At 39.0% G+C, this 22,235-nt stretch overlaps 1 protein-coding gene across 1 annotated transcript; it reads left to right on the top strand.

The window, feature by feature from the left end:
- Positions 1-946: 946 nt before the first annotated feature.
- Positions 947-21,020, top strand: PLA2G15 (phospholipase A2 group XV). The gene is made up of 6 exons (XM_042797720.1): positions 947-1,180; positions 8,827-8,983; positions 10,447-10,565; positions 12,150-12,248; positions 12,665-12,889; positions 16,742-21,020. Exons 1-6 carry the CDS (start codon positions 1,036-1,038, stop codon positions 17,251-17,253), a joined length of 1,257 nt encoding a protein of 418 aa, XP_042653654.1. The 5' UTR covers positions 947-1,035; the 3' UTR covers positions 17,254-21,020.
- The last annotated feature ends 1,215 nt before the right edge of the window (positions 21,021-22,235 follow it).

Raw genomic sequence — 22,235 nt, 5'->3', positions numbered from 1 at the left:
TGGAGATACAGGAGTGAACCAAGGAAACCTTGTCTTGCTCATCAGCACACTTAGGATTGATCATGAAATGTGATTACACTGGTTCCAAGTACCATTTTTTTCTCCGTTTAGTTTCTGCTTCTGTGGATACCCTTCCTCCTCCCGCTCCACAACCAGACACCCCCCCAAAACGACGTGTACTTCAAACTGAGCACATAATTCCTACTAACTGCTGTTGCCAAAGCACAAAGGATTATATCCCTTCTAGTTTTAAATTACTGTAATTACAAGTCTAGCTGTTCTTGTTACATGTATAAAGGTTTAATGATTTTGAGTATTGCCAAATGCCTGACCTCAACGATACCCTGTACCAATTAGCCACCACGTTTGTCAGGTGTTGCCTGAAGTACTGCTATGCCCATGAGCTTTTATATCATATGTCCAGTCCCTTGGCTGTGAAATACTAAAATTCGCAGCTCTGCCACGTATTTCTGGGTTTCCTTAAACCATTCTGACGACGCCCCTTTATGCGCTACCTAGCTTTATGCCTATGTCTTGCAGCAAACGTCCCTTGCTTCACTTTTAGAAACCGTCACGATTAGACAACCGTCGGTGTGGGAACGTGAGGCAAAGGCACTCCTCCCTCCCTAAATGCGTGCCGCCAGCCGGGCCCAGAGGCCTCAGCCCGGACCTGCGGGCTGCCCTACCTGTCCGCTCCGCCTCACACGGGCGGGGCCGGCGCTGCGGCAGCCGGGGGGGCGCTCCGAAAGGCGAGGGGAGGGGAAGGCTGCCGCCACATTGGCAGGGGTTTGGGCGGGGAGCGGGCCCCGCGCGGTGAGCTGAGGGGAGGAGCGGCGGGCGCGCGGGGCCGGGCCGTGAGGCGGCTCGCGCTCTCCGCAATCGGCTGCGGACGCCTGTGGGGGGGCGGGGCGGGGCCAGGCGCAGGGGGCGGGGCCGCCTCTTTTCTGGCCGGGCCGGGCGGCGGGGCCGCACTCCGGGGGAGCCCCGGTGGAGCGGAGCGGCGGCTTCCCGGCCCCGGGGTTATGCGCTGGGGTGATGGTCCCGCCGGCCGGCTCTAGGCTCCTCCCGTGCTCGGGAGGGAGCCCCTTCCTCAGCCTCCCTTTCCTCCTGCTGTTGCTGCTCTGCCCCGGCGGCGGGTGCCTGCCGCGCCGCCGGCCCGCGGGGCCGCCCGTGGTGCTGGGTAAGAGCCGGGGGGCGGCGGCGGTGCGGGGTCTGGCGCCGGGCGCGCCCGCTGGCTCGGCTGTCGCAGCCCTGGCAGGGAGGCGCAGCGAGGCCCGGGGAGCGCCCCGCCCGCCCGCCGCCGCCCGGGGGCTCCGGGGTGTTTCGCCGAGCGGCCCCGCGTTGTGAGCGCCCCGGGCGCTGCGGGAACGGGGGGCGCCGGCGCCGGGCACCGAGCGGTAACGGTGCCCCGGCGGGGGCGGCCCGGCCGCCACAGCGAAGAATCCAGGCCCGGGGCGGGGGGAGCGGGCAGCTCGCATCACGGGGGGGCACAAACCTGCCGAGAAGGTCAGCGTGCTTTCGCTTGTCAGCGGCTGTGGGGAAAACAAGGCTCGCTGAAAGACGTTGTTAGGTCACTAACTGAAAAACAGCTCCTCGCTTACCAAGTTTTTACTCCATACGAACCTTTCATAAAAGAGGTTGGAATCAGGTGTGGAAGGAGGAGTGAGTGGGTGTTAGAGCAGTCAAACTGCAAGTATTCAAAAAGTAGTAGGCTTATTTCATCACACAACGTAAAAAATGAATATTGATTACTGGCCTGTGGTTTCACCTGTTAACACAAAATAGCTTGTAACAAATATATGGAAAGTCTTGATATAATAGTTACTAAGTAATATTTGTTAGATGCTTTTTCTATCTGTTAATAAGAATAGTAAATAAATTTTAAGTGTTTTAATAACTTGTCTACTGAAATTCTAATTCTTAAGCATTCTCATACATTAAGTGCATTTGGTGATATTAATGCCTAGTTAGCTTTGTAAATGTATTAGCTGATCGATGTTCTTATGAAATTAACCTTGATGATAAAGGGGGAAGAAGTGAGAAAATGGGAAAAAATACTGGGAAAAAAAGATTAATCAGTGGCATGTTGTTCAGTTTAAGTTCCATTTATTTATAATAATTTAGCCTCTGCTGTTGACTTTAATACTGTTGTTACAAACATGAAAGGGCAAATGTTAAGTAAGAACTCTTTTAAAGATGCCGTGTATCTCGGCACCACCATGTACAAATTCCCAGTTCTTAATGGATGGCAGAACTAACTGAGAGGATGTAGGTATAGAAGTAGAAACTGCAAAAGGATGTCCTAAGAGGCTGGGAGTAAAAACGTGAGCAGAAGTTCTTTTGAGTTCTGCCTGTGGAGGCCAGAAGCAATCTTGTATCCCACCTCTTCCCTCCGTAATGTTGGGTTTTAGCAATGAGCTTTGGCGCTTAGTCCAGTGCAAACTTCTTGATGACAAAGGTGATGGTGTTTTAGTTGCTGATCCAATAGTCAACTCTAGCTATGAAGGAATCAAAGAAGATTTAAAAGCAATTGGGATAAAGAGATACTGATGCATCTACTGTAAGTATGTATGTTCCCGAAGGATGCTTGTAAGAACCGTGGCTGACCTACATTTTGTTTTCCTAAGAGACCTTCTGGTAAATATTGCATGGCTGAGCACTCACATTCATCAGTGAGGGGTTTAAAACACCGACTTTGTTGCTGTTGAAGTGAATTTTCATCAAATGCTACAGAACTTTAATCTCTTACTCTTCTAGTCAGTGTCTGTGTTTTAAAATGTGCTGTTTTCTGCTGCCCAGTCTGGCAGAAGTGAAGATTCGATGTGTTCTAACATAAATAATTTTTCTGGGTTGTTTGTATGTTTGAGAATGTAGGCACTCTTAGGAATGATTTGCTGTAACTTCTTATTGTAAAATACCATGGGTTTTTGATGTATAGAAATGACTCTCTCTGTAAAAACACCTGCCCTAAGATCTTAGCTTCAGTTAGACATGACGTGGGCAGTGAAGGTCAAACAAATAAAGGAGAGGAAGGAGTAACTGTTGGTCACTCACAGGTTCAGTATGAAGTGTTCTCATCTTGATTCTAGTTAACTTTTCATGACCTGTTCTTCACCCTTCTTACGTATGTGACATGTTAAGATAAGCTTTTTAGGAATTACTGCTGTGGGGACGGTAGAAGGGTTTAGGAGAATCATTTAGGGAGGCATTCGAAGTGCTGGCTTAACAGGTGTTAGGGAGAGGAGAAAAAAAACACACAGCACTGGAATCACAAGGGCAAAAGGGGATTGAGAGGTGTATGTAAGGTTGCCTTGTGTAGGCCTATACAAGCCTGAGATGGCTTTGGAGCCCATACAAGATGGGGATGCAGACTCAGTCCTCCTGATTTATCAGGTTGGTATCTAGATCCTTAATTGTTCATATGTGTTCAGTTTTTAAATATGCTTTTTATCTTAGGATAAATGTGGTCTCATGATCTAAGTGTTCACTCTTGGTCTGTTTGGAAGATAAAACTCTTTAAGTAGAGAGGGGAGTTAACAAGTTTGGTCTTATTCTGTGCATGGCAAGTTGGCTATCTGATCTTAAGGAATAAAGAAGGAAGGAATGCTGTTTAAAGGAATGTTGTAAACATAATGATCACTTCGTAAATGTGTTAGGCCAGTGATGGTCACAAGGCCCAGTGTAACTTGCTCTCAGATTTTTGGGGTAGTGCAGCAGTTGCAAGCTGTGCTTACCCAAGTAACAGAGGAGGAAGTAGAGCAGTATTTGGCAAATATGGGGCATTGCTTGTACATGGGAAACTTGGTTCTGCTCCTCAGGTACTAACAAAACCACTGCAAATAAGAATCTCAAATCTGAAAACCTGAGCTGCTCGAATACAGCCTTGTAACTCCTGGCTATAGTTGTGGTGGCAAGAGGTCTCAGATTTGTAAAGCCCTCTAACTGGCTCAGGTGCAGTGTGGTTCTGTAAGCCAATCTTAGAGCTCATTAGTGGTCCCTTAGCTTTCCTTGTGCCTCCTTACTGACCACTTTGTGGAGTCATTTGTCTTGCTAAAGCATGAGAAAATCAACCTGTTGAGGATTAAGTGATTAATTTTGCAGTTGAATTACCTTAACAGAGGAGCTGGAGCAAGGAATGTGGAGAGCAGCACCACTCCATTAGAATTATTTTTAAAACTGGTCTGTACATCATCAAATGGTGCCTTAGTAGCAGGAGTTGAAGATACTGTTTGTGCATACCAAGGCACCAAACAGACATGGATAGTAACTGACAGCAAAACACTGCAATGCAATTGCTCAGTTTTTCCTGAGATTTAAATAACAAAGCATCAAAGGGTATTCATATAATAGCGGTACTAGAGAAGAAGAAACACGAGGTAAAAGTCAAAACCTTGCTTCCAGAGTCCTGCCTGAAGGCTTGATACCAAAGACACAATGCTTATTAAAATGTAAGATGACTGTCTTGGAGTTCTCCCAAGTGTTTCTGGGGAAAAGTTATATATTCAGCACACTTGTCTTCTAAGGCTCACAATACAAAGTTCCTTTATTTTGCGGCTTTTCCTCCTTCATTTTCTCATAGTACGCAGTGATTATTGAGGGACTATCTCATGTCTTTATCAATTTTGGGAGCTGATAGCCTGTCCTTATAAGATCAACGGTGGATTCACTTACCTCTTTACTTTGTAGAGCTGACTCGACACAATTACTATATCAATGTTCTGATACCTTCTGCAAACAATTTGTTAGGTACTTGGCTAAAGTTTTCTAGAAAGACACCTAAATGAAGTTTGTTAATAATTGATTTACATGCAAACGAGGTTTGTCGGTGAATTCCTGCTGAGTGCTAATGGAGCTGTGCATGTTTGTATGGTCAGCTAGCTAGCTATCAGGAGTGATTTAAATGTTGATGCCTCATGTGATCTGAAGTATCTATAAGTATCATGTGAGAAGTTGTTTGCTTTCTTGTTCCTAATTTTAAACACAGGCCTTTTCTGTGTCAGTCTATCACTGAGTCCGTCAGCCACTTTGAGACATTTTATTAGAGAACTGTGGTCAGAGTTTAAAATTAATTTTCCAGAAAACTTGGCTCATTTTGAAGGAAGGCTAATTAATAGAACCAAGATGATGACAGTTATTTGAGGAAATTATACCAGTTAAAAAGTTACAGTAGTTGATAGATATCCAAAGGTATTTGCATTTCAGATAAAAGTAGTAAAAAAAGTACTAACTGATGGCCTATTTGCCACACAAACGGCAGCTTCCCCCCCAGTTATTATATGGGAAATTTATTTTTTCCAAATTAAAGATCCCCCTATTCATGGCTTCTGTTGAATATTCTTTTTTCTCTCTTAATTTCCTGAGCAGTATGAAGGCAAGTCACTCTTCAGGGTGCAATTTGCTTATTGTCTGCTGGGAACTGTGAACTGGTCATTAAGATTTAAGGACAGCGATGGGCAGGAGTATCAATGTATCCTAAAGCTAGTTATTGTAGTGTCCAGACTTGGGAAAAGTCTGTAACCTCTTTTAAGCTCTCAAATCTTTAAATGTGCTTTACATAAAGTTTAATCAAACAAGAACCCCTCCCAGAAGGAGATCTACTAGTTCTGTCAGGACAGTTGAGGCAAAAAAGACAGCCAAGGATACTACAGTATTGGAAGTGAATTGAGCTCATTGTTTTATTGGGATGAGTTCTGTTGGGATTACCGTCTTTGTGAAAAATGAGAATATGCTAGAACTGATAAATCATCGAATTTGATGGAATCACTTTTTTTTTTCTGCTGAATATGAATTCTTGTATTTCCAGATGTTGCCGTTCAGAAGTCAATATGTGTATTACACAACTGCGAATTAGGGAAGCAAGGGTACAACTTGAGATATTTTCTTGGACATCCAGTTTTAACTAGTGCTGATGTATTTTGCAGAACTTCACTTGCCAGTTTTGTACATTTATGGGGTCTCTCTGCAGGCTTTAACAAGTAAGAACTTTCTATAACGTTCCCAGCAAAACTACTTAGAAACTACAGACACCAGTAGATGAGAAGATAAGGAGGAAAATTGCTTGCAGATTATTCTGCTCACAGATGCTTTGTGTGGATGGTTTGAAAGCAAAGGGAAATGTGTTTTTCTACTGCTTTCAGATTCCATCACATAAAAATCAGAAAGGTATGTCCTTATCTTGCAGAATTAATCTTCAATGTGATCTTCTTTTAAACCTGTTACTTATCAAAAAGCCACTAAGTAGTTCTACAGCCAAAATGTAAATCATTAACACTGTTAAATTGTGTGGGGTGAGGTCTGAAGATCTTGCATATTTCTTTCTATAATCTGAAAAATCAAAATTTGTGCTCTGTTCCCTATAGCTTCATGAACCCTCTTGCATAATATACATTAGAAAATTAAAACACGAGTTGTGAATTACAGTGATCAGCATTTTCACTGTTAATTGGAAATGTAAACCTGAAAAACCTTTTTTTGTTAATCCCTGCTTTATAAACAAACAGGCATTACACCTGTACATGAGAATTTTTAATGCCAGTATAGTATCTTGGCACAGGTGGGACTTGCCCCTTATCATCTGTTTAGGATTACATAAAATCACCACTTTTCAACCTGTTACTTATCATTTGTTGAGTAAAAATAAGTGTGTAATGCTTCTCATCTTCTGCTCTGAATTGGACACAGGAGCACAGCTTCTGTCCCCAAGAAGCTTGAGGATAAAATATTTTAACCAAATTAAATTTACAGTTAATCTAAGATCAGCCCATGAAGTTCAAACGAGACTTTGTACAGTTTCCTGCTTTCTGTACTCTTGTTGATAAATGTATTTTGATTATAATCTTAAAATTCTTCAGTTATGAGTCTTTCTACTCTAAGTGGGAGTGCTTACGATTATTTGAGTGCTGTTTGGAAACCTCAGCAAGTTCTTAAAACTCTGATACTCCAGATGTTTGTCTAAGTCTTTGAAAGGTGTCTTTGCTGGAAGAACTTGATTTTTACCCAAGGAAATTACATTTCAGGGTAGAACTGAATGTCACTCTCTTACTTTGTTTTGCATGGACAGAATGTCACTCTTTTCCGCTGTTTTGCATTGAAACTGAAGACAAAATCAACCTGTTCTGTCCTTGACAGGTCTGCTGCTGAAACTGCCTAGCCATGAATGATTGATATAAATAGAATTACATTCTGTCCCTCTTCTAATTAAAAGCACTGATACAGCACAGGCACGAGACGGGAACAAGCTGTTGCCTTATAGTCTTATAAGCAATAACTAAGCAGCGTTTTGTGAGGTTACAAGACTGAACTTCAGTAAACTTTCTAGGGTGTGATGCAATACTATAATCTTCCTTACTATGCTTTCCAGTATGTCAGAGTCCTTGAAATATGACCTGAAGTAAACTGTAGTCAGCTACTGGGTCTTTTGACGTTTCACTTAAGACTACAGAAAGAAAAGCACTAAAAAGCTAATGAGAAAGTAGGGGTAGTTAATAAAGAAATCCTGAGGTATATCTTTTCTGGTGTGGCATAACGTGCAGTGGTTGAAGGTTGCCAGAGTGTGGTTGTCCAGGTCTATAGTCTGAAGTTCTGTCCTTTTTCAGTTCTGCAATAAGTGTTACTCTGAAAGCATATCTGGCTTTCCGGTTAAATTAAGTGTGCCACTAAAAGATATTACATCTTTAAACCATTGCTATGTATCAGTGCTTTACAGAACTTAAACAGTTTTGATTAAATAATTTACTGAAGTGGGGAAAAAACTAAAACAATGGTAAGCCTGTATTAAAAAACTTCATAATTAAACATTGACAAGTGAACAGGATAGTTATGCACACCCCAAAAAGGTGATGGGGTGTGGAGCTGAAAGGAGCAGAGGGGAACCCTTAAGTGCCTAACTCCTAAATTTATCTAATATAGAGAATATTTTCAGTTACTGAAGTATCCTTGACTTCCTGGTTCTTGAGGAATAAATGATTAAACATAACAAAATGTAAGAAGCTTCTCTGGGAACTTGCTGCTGAAAATTACAAGAGCATTTTTTTAAGCTTAATTCTAATTGAAAAATAATATTCCTGTCTCCATCTAGTGTTTAAAATAAAGGAAAATAAAATAAAAGGAATACTGGCATTTAGTATGTGCCTTAAGAACAGTGCACTTCAAGGGGCAAATATGAGATCTTTCCCTCCAAGTATTACTGATGTAACGTATCAAAAAACAAAAAGTGAAAATCAAAATTGTTGTTGCATCCAAACCTGAATGTAAGACATGAATCTGGATTATGTTAGCCAACTAAATCTTCTGTAGCAAAGTGCGGTTGGAGGTGAAGTGAATATAAAAAACATAGCTGCTTTCACTTCTCACATTTTTCTTTAATGTCAAATTGGTAGTTTGCAGGCAACTCTTTAAAGAGAATAGAAAAACTTGCATGTGCAGTTGTAATAATCTGAAGAAGAAAATGATTTCAGAAAGATTCAGTTTGCACTTTAAAATACAGAAAATTTTGGTAACATCTGAGACCATCTGTTTTTCATACCCATGGCCTAGCATGGCCTGTTCCTATATAATCTGCTCTTTGAAGTTATGAGCTGTTGATCCAGAATTATCTTACATGGTCGTTCCCCAGCTACTGATTTTTGAAAATCTAAATATTTTCAGTGGAAAATGTGCATGCAGTACTTTGTTTTTATGTAATATTTTTTTATCCAGTTACAAAACTTAATGGTATCTCTGGATGAAGTGATACTGTATAGGAGGGCTACAGTATTAAGATGTGTATATTCTAATGTAAAAGGCTATACGTTCTAATTTTAAGTGTCTTGTTTTTATGTCTTTCAGTTCCAGGAGACTTAGGTAATCAGTTGGAAGCCAAGTTAGATAAGCCATCAGTAGTGCACTATCTCTGCTCTAAGAAGACAGACAGTTATTTTACACTCTGGCTGAATTTAGAATTGCTTCTGCCTGTCATCATTGACTGCTGGATTGATAATATCAGGTAAGACCACAAATGTTGCTCTTTGCAGTCATCTCCTTTCCTTAGACTGACATGCAAGAATAGCTGCCTTAAACTTTATTTTCTGATTCAAGACCAGTGAGAGAAATGATTTGGAATTCTGCTAGGTAGAGTAACAGGATGAATCAGAAGATGTGGTGCTGTTGCATCTGAGGTAGCTGTTCATCTCTGATGAAAAGCGAGAGAATCTCCTAGTTTCTTCCACTTCTTTTCCTAAGAGTTACGCAGTGTTGGTTTGGGCATTTATCAGATACCTCTGTAGGTTTATCTAAAGCAGAACATATTCTGCTTTTTTGATGAGGCAAGGGGAAAGAAGGTACATTGGGCAGTTCAGAGGGGACAGGCTGGAGGAATGTGAGCTTGTAGTTTTGCTGGCAGTGTGTCATTAGTGGGCAGTGTGTCATTAGCAAGCAGTCTGACAGGCAGCTGAGACACATGGGGTCCTTCAAGGTCAGTCTGGAAGGCTTTCCAGAATTATTTTCTTTTAAAATATTACCTAATTTAAAGCTTCCAGACTATTTCCCTGTTCGATCTGCTTCATCAATGTTCTTGTAAAAATCATAAATATCTCTAGGAAAACAAGTATTATTTAGCTTCTGCAAATGAAAAATATACTGGCATGTTACTCTAATGTGAATATCCTGAGCTGTTGTGAAGTTGTACTTCTGCTTAAAGTCTTGCTATTATCTGTGCCTTAGAGGTTAGAGGACTTTTGGTGTATGGAGATTTGAGTATCAGTTAAGATTCTGAGACTATATCTAGGGGTGAAAACTTGCATTCAGAAATGGCAGTTGTATTGCTATGGTATTAAAAACAAACAAAACCCCAACAGCAACAATTAAAAAAAAACCAACCCTGACCCAGTGCTCCAGATTCCAATTGATTTGAAAAAAATCTACAAAACACTCAATACATGGATGAGTTTCCTGAGGTACTAATTGTTATTAGTCAAGAAATATCAAGTACTCCCTTATGCTGGTATGGGTGTTCTAGTTAACCAGAAATTATTTTTTTTCTAGGAAAATTTTTCTGCTGTCTGATTTTTACAGGCAGTTTATCTTCTACTGCCACATTCTTATGTTCTTGACAAGTTTTCTCCGTTATGTGGCTTGATGCAAAGTGAAATGGTATAGAACTATATACAGTAGCTTATATTCTAAAGTTGTCAGACACCATTCTGTATACTCAGTTTTACAGAGAAGACAAACTTCAGATTCTACATATAAAGCATTAAACTAATTTAAATAACTGCTTGATGGCATAACATCATAGCCATTAAGAGTGCTCTTATCATGTCTGCATATTTTTTTCTTCTGGGTAATAGCACTTAAAGTTCTTGTTACTGCACTCATAATGTAAGAGTAGTTGAGAGCTGTCATGTGGTAATATGACATGTTAAATGTTTTTCTTTCTCTTCCCAACCCCTCCCTCCCTCCCCCGCCAAGGCTGGTATATAATCGAACAAGTAAGATTACAGAACCACCAGATGGAGTGGATATCAGAGTTCCGGGTTTTGGGCAGACATTTTCTCTAGAGTTCCTTGACCCAAGTAAAAGGAGCGTTGGTATGTACAAGCTGTGTCTGAAGTGCTTTGTCACATGTAGGATTTTTCTAGTGTGTCTTTATATACAGGAAGCTACTGAAATGTGATTTCAAATTACAGTTTTGTTTAGAAGTAGAAAAACGTGGGTTTTTTTTTTTTTTTGTAGTAGGGGGTAGCACGTTGCTCACTCTGCTTTTAAGTGTCTTCATTGCATTATATTGTTTTGACTGTTGTTTGGCCAGATAGATCGAGAAAAGAAGATTCCATGTTATTTAGTTTTGTGCCAAATTTAAGTCCTCTGGATGAAACTTGAGTAGGTACTTTGAAGACAGACACCTTCGGAAAATGCAATGGGTTGAGTAGGGAATTCTGTGACTGAAGCTTGACATGCAAAACCAAAATAAAACCACTTAATTTCAGTTTGGTTCTGAGTAAGATGTTTTTTGGCCTTAGAAATGAGTTAATGGGCTTGGGAGATATGGTACCACAGTCTGCAGTTCCCTGTCATTTGTTAGTGTCACTATAATTGTATAATTACATGTGTGCTGCAAAAGATTTCTGCATTAACGTGTTTGCAGGGGTGTTTTGTTCAATTTCTTTGTAGAAATAATCTTTTAGAAAACGCTTAATCTGAAGCTTTTGTGAGTTGTTAGCTGTGGCTGAAGACTTAACTTAATAGTCAGTAATGCACTGAGTTTCATGTGCTTCATAGCATGGATTTCTTCTTTAGGGAGAAAGCTCCAAAAGGGTAGTCATGTGCTTAATGGTCTTCACTAGATGACTCTTATAACTAGAACAGGGCCATATTTAAAATTGCCTCTGTTAGTTTCAGGGACTTTATCATAAGCATTCAAGACTGAGGTTCTGCTCAAAATTTATATATGGCTATCATATTCAATAGGATGTTCTGATACTTAATTTTTCTGAGCTGTTACCAGATATGTTTAATTGTGGTAATACTTAAAGCCTATGTGTCCAAGTTGGTAATATGTAATATCTCTAAATATATAACAATATCTAGTCTGCAAATGTTTCCCTTTGCTATTAAAGCATTATGTTCGTCACTTAAGTCTTAGTCTACTACCTGATAGATAAAAAAATAGTATTGGAGTAGCTTCCAGAATTTTGCCCTCTGGTACACTGTAAGAATTTGTTTGCAGGCATTAATGTTGGTGAAGTCCAGGCCAACTCTATGTATGTATTTCATACACTACCTGAAGTTAATTTGCGATAAACAAAAGCTAGGACTCTAATGTAGTAACTTCTGAGGTGTATTCCTTACAGTTCAGGGGTAAGAAACATTCCTGCTGAGGAAAATTTATCCATTCTGTATATACCACACTTTGCTGCAACATTTGTTTGATAGATCAGCTAACTAGTAAGAATTGTTAATAATGGTATTCTCTCACTTTCGGGGAGTGAGCAAGCATAACTTGTTTTGCTTAATATGCAGCTTTCTAGATTGTCAAACATTAAGACTACAGCTTTAATGTTTGTATATATGGTACCAGAGATAATGCCTCCAGAACTTGGTTTGTTTCATGATAGTGTCTGATGGCTACTTCTAATGCCAGTGTTTTCACTGTTCTTTTTCTCTGTCTACAGGCAGCTACTTTTATATGCTGGTGCAGAGCCTAGTAGATTGGGGCTACATGCGTGATGAAGACGTAAGAGGAGCACCTTATGACTGGCGAAAGGCACCAAGTAAATAACACATTGTGACTTGAACAAAATGTTGACTCTCCCAGCCAGCAAATAATGTTTTGGGTCTCTTCTCCTATCCTACCTGTACAATTATACTTAAAAACTTATTTTTGACTACTTCTTGGGGCCTGAGTACCCCTGGACCCAGATGAAAGCTCTGTGGTGTGGTTTCTTTTTTTTTTGCTTTAAACAACCTGCTACTTAAGACTTGCTTAAAACCAAAACAAGAAAAACACACCACCAAAACACATCCCCATAAATACACCCACCCTTCCTGTTTAATACTGGAATTTTGAAGCCCTGCATTCTTAATTCCACAGACAGTTTGAAAAAAATATCCTCTTAAAGAATTGTGTTAAAGTTCAGCATTCACAATTAATAATTATAACTGTGTAACCCATGTATGTTTACTTTAGATGAGAATGAAGACTATTTTGTGGCCCTTCGCAAGATGATAGAGTTAATGTATGAGCAGTATGGAAGTCCTGTTGTCTTAATTGCCCACAGTATGGGTAATATGTACACCCTCTACTTTCTCAACCATCAGTCTCAGGATTGGAAAGACAAGTACATAAAGGATTATGTGTCATTAGGCGCTCCATGGGGAGGAGTGGCTAAAACACTCCGTGTGCTGGCTTCAGGTAGGTAATTAGATGGCTTGCAATGTATTAGCAGTGCAAGATACTAACTAGACTGTTGACAGTAAGACTAGAGGGTGAGAGTTTAAGATACCGTGAAGTTAAAAATATTTTTTTCATAAGGAATGGCAACTTGATGTTTCAAGCCCTGTGACCAGACTGTCATTCTTTATGTTCATGGGAGTGGACTGAATTTTTTTATGTCCCTTAACCAGGAGCTGTGTTCCCTCTTGACCTCTCCTCACCTCTTTTCAGCGGATTGTTGTGTCATCTGCTGTTTGGCCTGGTGTCTTCTATTTCTGTCACTTCCGCATACAGCCTGATTGCTTTCTGTTCAGCGTTGCAAAACTAACAAGGACTATAGAACATTCAGTAGTCTCCTTTGATTAAGGATCACACAGCTGCTTGAGGTTAACATTAAGGGAAACTTGTAGACATGGTGGTGAAGTAGTGCCTGCTGCATGAATGCCTGTCTAAAGTTATAACTACAGGTGAGGAAAGTGAATCTCTGAGATCTTGGGTTTAGCATACTGGATATGCCTGGGACTTAAAAAAACTGAATGAAGAAGCATAACGTTTTTCACTAAGTAACTGTGAATGAGTGATGAAAAAAGTTAATTTACTCTATCATGTGATACCATAATTATTTCATGTGCTTTGGCATTTAGTTCATGATGCTTCTGGCTTGCTTTTTAAGCTTGTTTCTGACTTGTTAGCTTTAGATATCACTATCTTCTTTCTAAACAAAGCTGACATTAAAAACTGGACTTCATCAAAATGCACAACACACAGCAAGAGCCAGCCATGCGTGGACAGAGCAAAGAATACTTTGCTTAGCAAAGACATTTGATTCTGAATAGTAGTGCACAACTCAGTTACTAATTAGAAAACGTAAACTGGATGTTTGTATTGAGTTATACATTAAATCTATCGTAATGGCACTGTAAAAATTGATTTCCTTCTTCCCACAGGCTTTGTCTGACAAGCTTGCGTGCAGGAAGCAAGCAATGTTAATATCGCATTCATAAAATTCCACAGTCCCAGATCTGTTGGATTAAACTTCTGTGCTTCATATCTTGTTTATCCTTTATAATGCATCTTATTCAAAGTAGCTAGCTATACAAATGCATAATGATTTGTTCAACTTCTACTAAAATTTAGTCATCTTTTAATCTGTATGTCTGTTGTACTAAACTCCATGTTTTAGAGCAGAAACTTAGGAATCATGTAGGAAAGTTCAACTGGCAGAAGACCGTATCAGAATGCACATTTTTAGTCTAGTTCTGTCTCAAATATCTGTAGTAAATCACCACCATCAGGCATTAACACTTGACTGCATTAGTCTATTAACGAATTGCTAAAAGTGACACTATCAGGATGTTAGTATGCAGAATTATTGATTTAAAGAAAAACACTGCATTGCTGCAGGAAAGAGAAGGCAAGCTATGAATGCATTCTTTCTGCTCTGATGCCTGTTCATAATATGGTAATAGCTAGGAACTTAATGTCAAATCCACAGATGTGTTATCGAAGTGGTAAATAGTACACAGGTGGAATTATTTTCTCCAGATCTTCTGTGATACTTTGTGCTACTCATTCATGTGCTCTGCAGGATCAATACTTACATCACTACAGTTCCTGTGCCAATAAAGTAAGGATGTTCTGCCCACTACAGCAAGCAAAGACACAAAGTTCACTGGTGGTTTGGTTCATTGTTTTTTTTTTGTCAACTTGAGAAGCTAGCAGTGTTTTCCTTAAACCTAAAATTGTGTTCACTATTACAGCGATGAGTGTTGGGCCTGCTGACTTAAGCATGGTCTTGGCCATACAGTACTTCTGCACTTCAGAGAAAAGTAAAGGATTTGATAAGCATTTTGTAACAGTTCTGTAAGAGAAGGCATGTTTGATTATTCTACTGGAAATAAATTTTTTGTACAGATTCCTTTCATTGTTCAGTTCAGAACTAGAGCTTTCTTTGCTGAAAACTGCCAGGCAATATTCAGTAGCTTAGTGGTGAGTGTGCACAGTTAAGTATTTGTACCACACAGTAATATGAAACACATTTTCCAGGACCTTTGTGATTACTGCAGTGCTTTTTTGAGCTTCCTTTTTATCTGTTTCAGAGTTATACTAGCAATGTCTCTATATAGTCTTCCTGGAGATGGCATTAAAGGCCGTGCTTTAGGTCTCCTTGCTGAAGCAATAGTGCCACCTTATGGAACTGAAAAATATACATTGGTGGTGGTCCAAGAATAGCAGTTTTGGTTTCAGTATTTCATTTTTTACGGTGTGGTTGACCTGGTTCTCTACATGCTTGTAACCACCTGGACCTAATAATGGAAAATCTGACTTAAGGTTCAGCTGATAAAAGAACTGAGGTGTGCTAGCCATTGTGATAATCCAAAAGAGGTCTGATCAGACAGTCACCATGAAAATGAACTTGGATGTCTCAGGGCTCTTTTTTTTTTTTCCCAAATTTTTCTAGTAATGACTATATCTGCCATCTATTAAACAGCTTTTAATTTTGTGAAGATGCAAGAGCAATGCTTAAAATATGAAGGAGGATGCATATAAATTATAACTTAGTCAATGTGTTAGTATGAGCCATCTCTGGAACAAACTGCTATGAAAAATTCTTGCAATGTTTTGGTCAAACACTGGTTCTGTAATAAGAGTAAGTCTTAATTTGGTAAAATGTAACAATTTTGTGGTTTACAGGGTATCGGATAGTTTAAGACCTTTACTGATAATAAGCTCTAGCTCTCTAGATTTAGATTACGTTAAGAAAATATAACGCCTTGGAAAAGCTTGGCCAACTTGAAAACATTTCCCAAGTATAGTAGTTATCAACTGGTCTTTCAAGAATTTGTCTGTTTTGTCTGTTCCCCCAACAGCAAAGATGTAGTTCAGGTTGCTAGGGTTGCTAGAAAATATTAGTGCTACATTAGAGAACACGTGTTCTGAGCAACACAAGTATTTTAGCTGTCTTGAAATGCTGACTGGAAAATGCTGATACTGGCGATTTTCGGTGGTTCCCACCAGAAGCTAACAAGCTCTAACTCTTCTTTTGTCGAAGTGCTACGCAAAGAAAGTGAATTGGTCATTCAGTGAAGTGTTATTACTTGATAGTGTAAGCAGAGCCAGTAATACTTGCTTTGCTTCTGTTTCCTTTCATGACAGTTATCTTTAGGTAACTATTAAGAGTCTGCTGTTTTCTTTCAATGGAAGACATGTTCTGGTAGGTTTTGTTACACAGGGAGTGCATAAACTGGTAAAACACTAGGCCAAATGATAAACCATATAGTAATTTTTATAACTATCCTGAATAAAATATTGCTGCTCTGCTTGTTTTGAAGCTGCAAAACTTTAAAAACTTGGTTAAGCCTATAAAGTCTCTTCATGAGTTCTTACATGCGTGTGGATAGTAGTGTTTATCTATTCTTTCAGCAAAAATATGATCTAGGTACCAGAATCACTGTAAAACACATTTCCAGAAGAGCATTTAAGACAAAACTTGAAAATTATATAGATAATGCCTAATAAAAACTGTTTTCATACTTTGCTCGTATAGGAAATATTTTCTGCTATAAAAAGGAGCATATTGGAAAGGCAGCAGTGTTCTTGGTTTGTCAGTCATTCATTCATCAACTTGTATTTAAATTTGTAAGTTACGAGAAGTTAGTTTGCACAACTTAATTATCAAGCCAATTATAAATGAGGAAGAACTCATTGTCACTGTAAGCAAAGGGAATATTCTTTTTATTCATATTATCGCTGTGAGTGGTAGTAACTGCTGCTGGTTGAGATTCATGCTTTGCTTTGTGTATAATGAAATTCCATTTTTTTTTTCTTAAGGTGACAATAATAGAATACCTGTTATCAGTTCACTCAAGATCAGAGACCAGCAGAGATCAGCAGTTTCCACAAATTGGATGCTCCCCTACAACTACACATGGCCTCCAGATAAGGTCTTTGTAAGCACACCTACAGCTAACTACACTCTTCGGGATTACCAGAAATTCTACAGGGACATCAATTTTGAAGATGGCTGGCTCATGAGACAAGACACTGAACACCTGGTCTACCAGATGACACCACCTGGTGTGCGTATACACTGTCTTTATGGTACTGGCGTGGAAACACCTGATTCCTTCCATTATGAAAGTTTTCCTGACAAAGAACCCAAGATTCTTTACAGCGATGGGGACGGTACAGTAAACTTGCAGAGTGCCTTGCAATGTCAAAAGTGGGTGGACATGCAAAAACAGGAAGTGGTGATATTTGAGCTTTCAGGAAATGAGCATATTCAAATGCTATCCAATGATACTACTATCTCCTATGTGAAAAAGCTGCTTTTTGATTTGTGATACCTTGTGTTGACAGTTATTTTCCTCACCTGTGATGCCTTCCCTTAAATATGAGAAAATGCCTTTTAGTCCCTTGATATTTAGATATTTGAATTATTTATTTAGTGTTTTTTTTTTTTTTTTTTTTTTAAGGCTGTGTTCAAGAAGTTATTTGGTGTCCTAAATGATTGTTTGTCTCTGATTTGTGTTTGATGCTTCATGGTATCTTCACATTCTGCAAATTCGGTCAAATATGCATTTTGGTGCCTCTGGTGTTGTGTCCAATATTCACACAGATTTTTATTTGGAGATTGTGCAGCCCCTTGCACATACTACATAGAAACATAGATACCTGAGTTCCTTTGTATGGTCTTTGCAGGGTTTAGAGTGGGAGGGCTAGGAAGCGTTGCAATTTGAGATGCCCATGAAACAAGGGAATGATATTAATAAATAGGGAAGCACAGTAAACTTTTTAAAGGGTCTTGCATATTCTGATCCACAGTTCCCAGTACCTTAGTTTGTAACTGTGCATATCTACTAGGTAAGACAGGGAAGAGGTCTACCTGGTACTGTACTACCTTTGTGATAATCTGGTTTTTCTTTTATTACAGCTTTTGGGGAAAAGAGGTAGGGGTGTGAATTACTTGAAGCTTCTTAAGTACCTTTTTTTTAAAAAAAGAGGAATTGTTTGCTTATCAACTTCTAGAACCTGATTACCTACAATCTGGAGTCTGAGGAATTCTCACCTTGTGCTTTATTTATCAGTGAGGGAAAGAAGCTAAACAGTGGTTGGTATTTGCAGTTACTGTAGTGGTGTTGAGTAGCACATTAATTAAAGCTAATTGAATACTGGCAAACAATTTATACAGTGCAAAATTGCATTTCTGGGTGAAAAACGAACTCCTGTAGTGGAAATGGTCATGGATGGTGGGCATTAATTCAAAAAGAAAAATGAACTGTGTGAAATGGAGTGGGGAAAGGAAGCTTTACAGTGTAAAGTATAAACCTTGTTCTCAGTCAAATACTTAAGCTCTGTTCCAGTTACTGGCCAAGTAGTGATTGGATCAACATTGCATTCAGCTGAAAAGAAACTATGCTTTAAGACTAAAATAATTTCCCATAGATTACAAGTTCCGTTATTGCTGTTTCAAGAAGTTGGGATATGCTGTTACTTAGATGTTTCTATAAATTGCTGAACATGCAACTCTAACTTCCTACAGTATTGTTTTACTAAATGTTTAAGAAGAAAATTCAACTCTGAACTGCACATAAATGATAGTCTAAAGGCCATCATATTTGCAACTTTGATTACAGAAGTCCTGCTGGAGAAATACTTTCACTCGAAGAGTTTTCTTTTGCTTGCTTTGAAACCAGTCACCCAGTTAGATTGCACTTAGCTTTCTGAAAACACAATTTGGAATGCTTTCAAAATGCTAGGTCCTCCAAAAAAAAATGTTTTAAGAGTTTCAGAAACTCATCAGAACTATTGAGGGTTCATTGCAGAAACTGAAGTTGTATAAAGGGTGAAGTGTTTAACTATTTTGGTAGTGTGCATAAAATGTTTGCTGCCATTAAACGTATCAGTAAGATGTGTTGAAATGACAGGCTTGAACTCTTGTAACTGTAGAATGCAAACATTTTGGCACAGGAGGCAGATTTAAGGCTTTAAGTTTTAATTCAGAAATTACTTGTAAATCTAGAACAACTTGAACTAGGGTCATGGATAAGCTAAATATCTTCTTAGGCTTTAACTCACTTATGTAGCTTCATTTTACCCCTGCATATTCCCTGTTAGTTTTGTTGAGGGCGAGTACGCGTTTTCCTGATTTTTTTTTTTTTTTTTTTTTTTTTTTTTGTTGTTTAATTAAACATTTATCTTGTCCTGGCTTTGCCAGGAACCTACAGTTCAGCAGCAATATTGCCTATTTCCAGAGTAAGTACTGAGTTGCCCCAATCCATTTGTAATTGATAACTGTTGAAATGGAAAAAAATGGAAAACACCCAAACCCCAAGCTCAAAAACCAACAAAAACCCCACAAAAAGTCCTTTGGCTAAGTGTTCTATTTTATGCAGGGCTGTCAGCTGAATAAGCTTCAGGCTTGTGTTCCAAGACTGCTCAGAGGTGATAAAGCTCTTCCTGTGGTCTGACTCAATTTCTGAATAAATTGCTATGTTACTGTTTTACAACAGAAAGAAATTACAGAAGACAGTTTATCACAATCTGTATTTCTTGCTGAAGTAGAATGCCTGTTAATAAGCACTGGAATGAGTGGAGCTGGAGGCTGTATTGCAGGATACCAACATGGGCATCAAGGTCTGGAAAAATGAGAAATGTAGGTAAACAGTTCCTAACCTGATTTGGAGAATGTTTCTAAGCTTCGTTTAGATCCTTGCCCATTAATTGGTGGCATTTTTAGTCTCATAGCAAGAGTTTAGCTTCAGGGTGTTTTTTTTGGTTTTTTTTTTTTTTTTTCTTTCTTTTTAATTTGCAGTTCCAAAATACATGAATCCAAAAGATGCTCTTTTAAAATATTTTAAAATTTACTACTACTTTTAATACTATTTTTTTGTGCCCCAAAAGGGGGGGGGGGGGAGGGGAAAAGGATCTTTTAGTCTTTTAAAAGACTCTATCTTTTAACCTAAAGATTTGTAAACCAGCTTTCCATTAGACTAGCCCTAGACTGTGCCTATTTAAATAAACTTGTGTTAGTTAACCTGGTAAAATGAAGCTGGAAATTTTTCAGGGCTGCATTGGTTTTTGTTTTTTTTTTTTTTTTTTTTTCTTCTGTTTGTCACTAGAAAACCTGTTGTGCAAGAACATGAGTACCTGAGCTCTAATGACCATGTTAGAGCAAGCACGGTGCTTCTGGTGAGATTTTGACTGGTTGTGATGGTTCTGCAGGCTATAGTTCTGTTTTATGTCCAGAAGTTTTGATTTTTCTACCAAATCATCTTCAGCCCTTTCATTTCCAGCTTCTTGCATGTTAGGATGGAGTTCTCACTGAGAAGTGAATGCAGCAAGTAAACTACATTATTCTACTTGTTGTAACTGAACCACTTCACTCAGCATGTTGAAGTGCTTACTCACTACGGCATGCTTCTCTACAAGGCAAGAGTATTTAGCATTACTATTACAGGTCTGCTAGAGCCATATGCACTTGAGCATACTAGAGTCTTGTGGGGAAGGAGGTCTGAAGAAATAAATCTTTAAGGAGAGGAGAATGTGGTACTTAAGAGGAGTAACTCAGGTGCATTGCCACACTGCACAGTTGAAATGTTTGATTTTACTGACATACCTTTGTTATACCTAACATATATCGATCATGTCTCGATAATTTTTACTTGGTTTTATTCTTTGGGATGTTTTCAGAAACCAAAAACAGCCGTGAGGACCAAATGTATTTCTTATTTTTGACAAAATGTATAGAAAATGCTGAAGAAGCCTTCAGCTGTCATTGTAATACTTCTGAAGAGGTTCAGAGTCACTGTGTGATTCTGTTTAAAAACAGAAGGCTTCAATAACTAGCAATAATTGCAAAGGACTTACAGACCAAAGGAAGGAATGTTTGGTATTAAGGTAGTTCTTGGAGCACAGTGTGTTCAAGGCCCTCTTAAATTCAGGGAATGTTTGGCAATGACTTTGCTGCTCTACACTTAACAGTATTTTGTATGGAACATATTCTGAGACCTAGCATTTTATATGCTCTTTTTGTGTATGAATGTGTTCAATAGATTTTTGAATATTTTATTGTCAAACTTTGGTAACATAATAAAGTTGATTTAATGCAGTTTGTCTCCTGTTTTGAATAATGCGTTGTCTTACTGCTCAGATGGAATGTCAACTTATTGTTTTTCTTCCTAACGGATTCTCGGTGGTTCATTTTCTCACAGTAACTGCTTCTTGGTTCATCTTCCAAATGTATCTACTGTCTTGTGGTATATTTGGAGTTCTCTGTTAGCTGTTCTTGAACTTATGGAGATGTGGGACTGAGATTACTCAATTTCTTTGTTTGCTTCTTTCTTACTCATCTTGTATGGAGGAGAAAAAAAAAGCTCTTGCAATGCCTCATGCTTCTGTTCTTGTAATCATTTTGATCCTGAAGTGTCCTAAGTTTCTGCAGTTGCCTTTATACTGTTGGTTTTGCAACTGATCCACAAACGCATGCGTGTTAACCATACAGTTTCATGGTTGTATGAAACAATCTTTTTGCAATTAAAAACAGTGCATTGTGGCTCTGAGGAAACTTTAATAGTAGACAATGATTATGTAGGGCAAAAAACCCTGGAAATTATCTCCCTTATCAAAGTCATCTAAAAGCTTGTTGGGCAAGCGTAAATCCTCTGGTGGCTGGCGTGGATGCTTCACTAACCTATGGTACAAATGACCGCTTATAACTTTTGAGAAAGAAGAAAAAAAAAAAAAATGGTGAGGCTGAAACTTGCCTTATGGGGACTTTTTTTACATAATAAAATTGTAACACAAAATAAGTGTTAGTGACTGCTGCTCCTCTGTGCTCTAGGTCCGTATGATTCGGACATCTTGCTCCAGTACTGTTCTTGTTCGTGCCTTCCTGCAGGTTCACTGACCCTGTATGACTGCAGGAGAAAGGGGAATGTGGCCTTCCTCCAGCTCCCTAGTAAAATGGGTAAAGTCCTGCACTAAAGCACTGTGTCAATTCTTGGAAGAAGCTGGGCAGGCTGAGAGCACAGGGAAGAGGGGACAGAATGATAATGGGGGCTTGCTAGAGTGATGCCAGGCTATGGAAAAGATTGGTGTCCTGTGTAATGCTAGAATATTGATGTAACACCAGTGCTAGCTCAGGTTGTGCAACTTTCAAATAACAATGTTATAGCTGCATATTGCCTGATGCTATTTTACTGTGCTATTTAAATGCTTATTTTAATGATGGGATTAGAGTTTTGAGAAATTATGTTGACTTTCTCTTTTGCTTGAATTAGTTTTCTTCCAAAGTTCTAGCTTAATCATTTCCTTTGCTTTAGGA

The sequence above is a fragment of the Tyto alba genome, unplaced genomic scaffold (genome assembly GCF_018691265.1).
Source record: "Tyto alba isolate M040663 unplaced genomic scaffold, T.alba_DEE_v4.0 Super-Scaffold_26, whole genome shotgun sequence".
In the NCBI taxonomy this organism is placed as follows: domain Eukaryota; kingdom Metazoa; phylum Chordata; class Aves; order Strigiformes; family Tytonidae; genus Tyto; species Tyto alba.
This window is presented reverse-complemented; position numbering and strand designations above follow the sequence as displayed.

Coding starts and splice junctions, on each gene's coding strand:
- PLA2G15 (XM_042797720.1), top strand. CDS start 1,036: ATGGTCCCGCCGGCCGGCTCTAGGCTCCTCCCGTGCTCGGGAGGGAGC. Junction 1,181..8,826: donor GGGGCCGCCCGTGGTGCTGG/GTAAGAGCCGGG, acceptor TATGTCTTTCAG/TTCCAGGAGACTTAGGTAAT. Junction 12,890..16,741: donor ACTCCGTGTGCTGGCTTCAG/GTAGGTAATTAG, acceptor TTTTTTCTTAAG/GTGACAATAATAGAATACCT.